General features: G+C 39.4%; 1 protein-coding gene across 1 annotated transcript in view; it reads left to right on the top strand.

The window, feature by feature from the left end:
- Positions 1-4,795, top strand: part of HPSE (heparanase) — a 41,074-nt gene extending 36,279 nt beyond the window's left edge. The window contains 1 exon segment of the mRNA XM_017874453.1: positions 4,607-4,795. Coding sequence (XP_017729942.1) covers positions 4,607-4,766 — 160 coding nt within the window. The 3' untranslated portion in view covers positions 4,767-4,795.
- The last annotated feature ends 2,753 nt before the right edge of the window (positions 4,796-7,548 follow it).

The following is a 7,548-nucleotide window of genomic DNA, read 5'->3' as shown; positions in this document are numbered from 1 at the left end:
AAAAAAAAAAAAAAAAAATGGATACTATGGGCCGGGCGCGGTGGCTCAAGCCTGTAACACCAGCACTTTGGGAGGCCGAGACGGGTGGATCACGAGGTCAGGAGATAGAGACCATCCTGGCTAACACGGTGAAACCCCGTCTCTACTAAAAAATACAAAAAACTAGCCGGGCGAGGTGGCGGGCGCCTGTAATCCCAGCTACTGGGGAGGCTGAGGCAGGAGAATGGCGTGAGCCTGGGAGGCGGAGTTTGCAGTGAGCTGAGATCCGGCCACTGCGCTTCAGCCTGGACGACAGAGCCAGACTCCGTCTCAAAAAAAAAAAAAAAAAAAAAAAACGGATACTATGGCAACTCTGGGCTTGCTTTCCCAACTAGCTGGAGTTGAATGGGGATTGTATACTTTAGACAGGTCATTCAAGTTTGCAGCTCTCTGCAATCTCTACCTGACCCTATTATCTTACACCTGTCCTACTATTCTTGCACCTATCACTTTCTTGGCCTTTGTGTCATTTGAGTTTGCCACCCCTAATTTGGAGCAATGCTGAATACCTCATTTTCTCTGGAATAATTCCCAAATGTTTGAAGGAAAATTAGATTGTCTTCACTTTAGGCTAACTATGACCAATTTATCCAAAGACTCTTCTTTTTGTTGTATTTAGTAGACCCTATTACATTCTTTTTTTTTTTTTTTTTTTTTTTGAGGCGGAGTCTCGCTCTGTTGCCCAGGCTGGAGTGCAGTGGAGAGATCATGGCTCACTGCAACATCTGCCTCCTAGTTCAAGAGATTCTCCTGCCTCAGACTGCCAAGTAGCTGGGATTACAGGCACCCACCACCACACCTGGCTAATTTTTGTATTTTTCATAGAGATAGGGTTTCACTATGTTGGCCAGGCTGGTCTCGAACTCCTGAACTCAAATGATCCACCCGCCTCGGCCTCCCAAAGTGCAGGGATTACCTGCGTGAGCCACCGTGCCCTGCCCCTATTACATTCTGATCACACATTTCATGTTTTATAATTGGAAAACTGGTGAAATTATAGACAATGTTTTATTCCCCTAAATTCTCTTTGATGAGTATGTATTACTTACACTCTTCTTATCTTTAAAATTTTGCAAAAAAGTATCCTAGATAAGTTTATGAGTGCACAGTCTGTACGCTTGCTCGTATTAACAACCTCGGAGAGTTAAACAGCAGTCACCTTTAAAAATTATTACTATCATTATTATTATTTTTGAGGCAGGGGTATCATTCTGTCTCCCAGGCTGGAGTGTAGTGTTGCTGTCACAGCTCACTGCAGCCACTGCTGCCTGGGCTCAAGTGATCCTTCCTCCTCAGCCTTCTGAGTATCTGAGACCACAGGCTTATGCTACCACACCTGGCTAATTTTTTAATTTTTTGTAGAGACAAGGTCTCATTATGTTGCCCAGGCTGGTCTCAAACTCCTAAGCTTAAGTGATCTTTCTTGGCCTCCCAAAGTGCTGGGATTACAGGCATGAATAACTGCACCCAGCCCTAAAAATTATTAGAGTCCTGCATAGTAAGTATTTAATAAATATTTAAATGAACTTTTTTTTTAAAATAGAGACGAGGTCTCACTATATTGCCCAAGCTAGTCTTGAACTCCTGGACTCATGCAATCCTGCTGCCTTAGCCTCCCAAAGTGCTGGGATTACAGGCATGACCCACCTCATCTGGGCTGAATGAACATATTTTTAACATAAAGGCAGTATTTTATATTTATCTCATAAATTTTACCCAGCATCCCCACTTCTGCCAAATCTGTTGCTTGCTAATTCCTTCCAGCTTTATTTCATCTGAAATTTGACAAACATCTTCTATTTCTTTGTCATCATGTTATTGACTTCAGAATATAAAATAAGACACTATACCCAAATTAAACCCCATCCTCATTGCCCAGCCTGATGTGAAAATAATCAGCATACATTAAGCGTACCCTTGATATATGTGTAGCATCTTTTAGATAAATGTACAGCTGATTAAAGAATATAGCCTAATGGTATAATATCTTGCCCATCTACCTCATCTTATCCACAGCAGGATTAATTCACAATGACCAGATTTACCTTTAAACTTTGTAGCAAAATATCCTCTCCAAAAGCGTTATCTAAAACTTTTGTGTGTACTCTTGCAAGGTTCTTAATTTCATGCAGAACAGGCTCTTAACACTGTCAGTTGGAGATATTTTCAAGACCTATTTTTGTTTGTGGTTTCCTGATGATGGTCATGGCATTTCCTCCTTCTCCCCATCTAAAAATTGAGGTGATACAGGCTTTTAAACAAAACCAACTCATATAGACTGAGTACAACTGCAATGCAGGCATGCTAGCCTCTGCCACAATCATGCACAGGCTATTGATATGTCTTAAGTTACAGAACCCAGGACTGAGCATCTCATTAGGTCAAAATGGAAACCAGTTTTTCTGCTCACTGATGCTTAATGAGGACAGGGTGTGAGAGATTTTTTTAAGTGAAAAAAATATATAATAATGCTACATGGAAAAATATCTAACATTAGAGAATTAAGTAAATAATATACTCACACCATGGAATCCTGTGCAGACATTAAAATTAGGTAGTGGATGAATGTTTAATGATGTGAGAAAAAGGATGTGCTGGGGCAGGGGGAAGAATCAAGTTTTAAGAAAATACAGTATACCCATACTTAAGTAGAAAAAAAAAAAAGGCATGTACAGTGATGTGTTGCTTAATGATGGGGATACCTTCTGAGAAATGTGTCGATAGGTGATTTCATCCTTGTGTGAACATCATAGAGTGAACTTACACAAACCTAGACGGTCTAGCCTACTATGCATCCAGGCTATATGACTAGCCTGTGGCTCCTAGGCTACAAACCTGTAAAGCATGCTACTGTAGTGAATATACAAGTTACCATTGGGTTAAGTAGTTGTGTATCTAAACATATCTAAACATAGAAAACTAATGTGTTGTGCTACAATATTACAATGGCTATGATATTGCTAGGCAATAGGAATTATAATTTTATATTTTATGGGACCACGTTCATATATGCGGTCCATGGTGGACCAAAACATCCTTATGTGGCATATGACTGTATACATGTACATAAAAAATAGATGAAAGAATGGATATACATCAAAATGTTTAAAATGGTTATGGTGACTTAGGTTACTTTTTGTATATTTATCTGAGTAATAATAATGATGATAGATAATACTTTTATAGTGTTTACTATATAAAGGACACTGTTGTAAATGTTCTGCATACATTATATGTATTACATAAATGATATAAATATAACTCTGACAGTAACTAATCTTATACATTCTCCGTTTCTTTTTTGTTTTTTGTTTTTTGTTTTTTTTTAAACAGAATCTCACTCTACCGCCCAGGCTGGAGCGCAGTGGTGCAATCTCAGCTCACTGCAACCTCCGCCTCCCGGGTTCAAACGATTCTCATGTCTCAGCCTCCTGAGTAGCTGGGACTACAGGCACACACCACCCACCACCATGCCCAGCTAATTTTTGTATTTTTGGGTAGAGATGGAGTTTTGCCATGTTGGCCAGGCTGATCTTGAACTCCTGGCCTCAAGCGATCTGCCTGCCTCAGCCTCCCAAAGTGCTGGGATTACAGGTGTGAGACACCGTGCTCAGCCTAATCTTACAAGTTTTCAATAAAGAGTGCTAACTTGGTTCACAATATAAAACATATTGGAGAAAAAGGGATATAAGCATCTTATTTAGAATTACGAAATTATGAAATTCTAATTATGAAATTCTAAATTATGAAATTTAGAATTATGAAAATATCAATAGCTGACTAATCTACAGCTGACTAAAACTTTTCTTCATAAGCTCGTGTCCATATTTATTTGCTTCTGTGAATATGCATTAATTTGAGTTAAATAGTAAGTATGTATAAGAAATAACACTTTTCCTTAATTTTTAAAAACATTCAACAGTTTTTTATTTGAATTCCAATAGTGAAATACACAGGAAATATAAAATGTTCTGTAGTTTAGCCAAATTGTTTTTGGTTCACCACAGTATTCTACCAAAATTTCTTAATAACAGTAAGAAAATGAATGCATTACCTCCTGCAGGGAGAGGGTAGTTAGACAGTTTATGGGCATAGTTGCAAGTGAGAAATTTCATTGGCTACCATTTATGCTAAATTCATAGAAACTGCTTTCTATTCTATATATCTATTTGCTTTATATGGAAATAGTTTCAATTATTGGCCATTAAATAAAATAGCCACCATTCCAGAAGGTGTGTCATGTTTATCCTTTTTATACCGCCATCATATTGCCTAGTATAGATTGTGTGTGTTCCATTTTCTGTAATGGGCCAGACAGTAAGTATTTCTGGCTTTGGGGTCCATATGGTCTCTATCATAACTACTCAACTCTGCCATTGTAGCTTAAAGATTATCTAGTCAAATGCCTAAATGATACAGTGTTGAAATACAAGTTATATAATATTGGCTGCCACACACACACACACACAAAAGTTTATTTGGTCTAATAAAGATTTCATGACTTTTGTAGGGGCATAGGTGGGGCTTGCACCACTTGGTTAACTCGGTGTATCTTTCTCCTTTGCAGATCTGTCCAACTCAATGGTCACACTCTAAAGATGGTGGATGATCAAACCTTGCCACCTTTAATGGAAAAACCTCTCCGGCCAGGAAGTTCACTGGGCTTGCCAGCTTTCTCATATAGTTTTTTTGTGATAAGAAATGCCAAAGTTGCTGCTTGCATCTGAAAATAAAATATACTAGTCCTGACACTGAATTTTTCAAGTGTACTAAGAGTAAAGCAAGTTATAGGAAAGGAAGCAGATACCTTACAAAGCAACTAGTGGGTGCTTGAGAGACACTGGGACACTCTCAGTGCTAGATTTAGCACAGTATTTTGATCTCTCTAGGCAGAACACTGCTAATAATAATAGCTAATAACACCTTGTTCCAAATACTGCTTAGCATTTTGCATGTTTTTTTTAGGTAAAGTTTTGTTTTATTATTTATTTATTTATTTATTTTGAGACAGAGTCTCTCTCTGTCACCCAGGTTAGAGTGCTGTGGTGCAATCTTGGCTCACTGCAACTTCAAGCAATTCTCCTGCTTCAGCCTCCTGAGTAGCTGGGATAATAGGCATGTGCCACCACACCCAGTTACTTTCTGTATTTTTTGTAGAGATGGAGTTTTGCCATATTGGCCAAGCTGGTCTCCAACTCCTGTCCTCAAGTGATCCACCCACCTCAGCCTCTCAAGCCTGCTGGGATTGCAGGCGTGAGCCACCACACCCAGCAGTGTTTTATTTTTGAGACAGGGCCTCACTCTGTTGCCCAGGCTGGAGTACAGTGGTGCAATCATAGTTCACTGCAGCCTTTTAACTCCTGGGCACAAGTCATCCGCCTGCTTAGCCTCGCAAGGAGCTAGGACCCCAGACACATGCCATCACACTTGGCTATTTTAAAAAATTTTTTTGTAGAGATGGGGTCTCGCTATGTTACCCAAGCTGGTCCTGAACTCCTGGACTCAATTGATCCTCCCACCTTGGCCTTCCAGGTGCTGGGATTTCTTTGGGAGTACAACATGGTACAGCAGGAGATCATTTGATGTTACCTCTGTGCAGTGTTGCTAATCAGTGAAAGACTTTAATACCTGTGGGGACAGCGATTAGCCACTGCACCCAGTCTTTATTTAAAGTTATTAAAAATGGCTGGGCACAGTGGCTCACACCTGTAATCCTAGCACTTTGGGAGGTGGAGGCAGACAAATCACCTGATGTCAGGAATTTGAGACCAGCCTGGCCAACTTGGTGAAACCCCATCTCTACTAAAAAATACAAAAATTAGCTGGGTGTGGTGGTGCACACCTGTAGTCCCAGCTACTTGGGAGGCTGGGGCAGTAGAATCCCTTGAAATCAGGAGGCAGAGGTTGCAGTGAGCCGAGATTGTGCCACTGCAGTCCAGCCTGGGTGACAGAGCGAGACTCCATCTCAAAAAAACAAAAGTTATTAGAAATGTATGTGAATGGTCCTAATATGGCCAGGAAGCAAGGAAGTGAAGGATATATTATGAGTTTTAAGAAGGTACTTAGCTGTATATTTATCTTTCAAAATGCATTAGAAGATTCTGGAATTATTTCCTTCATATGCCATCTCTACAGGCTCCCATCAGAAAAAGTGTACTGCCATTACCGTGAAACTGGTTGTAAAAGAGAAACTATCTATTTGCACCTTAAAAGAGAGCTAGATTTTGCTGATTTTCTTCTTTCAGTTTGTCTTTGTCAGCAATACTATGTGAGAGGACAGATTGTTAGATGTGATAGTATAAAAAATGATTAATGACAATTCAGAGGGGAAGACATTCTGTAAACTTAAAATTACTATAAATGAAATTGATTCATCATGAGGATAAATTTTAGAAAACACCCAATACCTTATAACCATCTGTTAATGCTTGCTTTTTCTCTACCTTTAATCCTTGTTTCAGTTGGGAAGCTTTTGGCTGCAAGTAACAGAAACTCCTGATTCAAATGGCTTAAACAATAAGGAAATGTACATTCCCACATAACTAGACGTTCAAACAGGCCAGGCTCCAGCACTTCAGTATGTTACCAGGGATCTGGGTTCTTCCCAGCTCTCTGCTCTGCCATCTTTAGTGTTGGCTTCATTCTCAGAATCTGGTAGCATGATGGCTGTACCTGTTCCAAGGGCCCCTTCAGACCTCGTAGCAACCAGAGGAAGAAAATGAGTCATTTTTTTAGTCTCCTTCATAGACTTGAATAACTCTTTTTCAGAGCTTCTCACAGCAAACCTCTCCTCATGTCTCCTCATGTCTTGTTGTTTAGAAATGGGTAATGTGGCCATTTCACCAGTCACTGCGAACAACAGTGAGGTTCCTATAATCGTCTCTGAGTAATCCTTTGGAATGGAGAGGGTGTTGGTCAGTCTACAAACTGAACACTGCAGTTCTGCACTTTTTAGCAGTGAAAAAATGTAGTATTTTCCCCTCTTAAGGATTAATACTCTTTATATTTATGCCTGTTATTAATATAGTATCTTTTAAATTTTTTATTTTCATAGCTTTAGGGGTACATACTTTTTGGTTACAGGGTGAATTGTATAGTGGTGAAGACTTGGCTTTTAGTGTACCTGTCACCTGAGTGATGTACATTGTACTCAATAGGTAATTTTTCATCCATTACCCCCCTCCATCCTCCTCCCTTCTGAGTCTCCAATGTCCATTATACCACTGTGTATGTCCTTGTGTACCTATAGCTGAGCTTCCACTTATAAGTGAGAACATACAGTATTTGGTTTTCCATTCCTGAGTTACTTTCCTCAGGATAACGGCCCCCAGTTCCATCCAAATTGCTGCAAAATACATTATTTTATTCTTCTTTATGGCTGAGTAATAGTCCATGGTATATATATATACCACATTTTCTTTATCCACTCATCAGCTGATGGACACTTAGGTTAATTCAATTCAATTTAAGTACATTTGTAAGGAGCTAAAGCCGAAAATTAAATTTTAG

This window comes from Rhinopithecus bieti, unplaced genomic scaffold (genome assembly GCF_001698545.2).
Source record: "Rhinopithecus bieti isolate Rb0 unplaced genomic scaffold, ASM169854v2 scaffold_9234, whole genome shotgun sequence".
NCBI lineage: Eukaryota > Metazoa > Chordata > Mammalia > Primates > Cercopithecidae > Rhinopithecus > Rhinopithecus bieti.
Note: the sequence above shows the minus strand (reverse complement) of the source record. Positions and strands in the feature narration are given on the sequence as shown.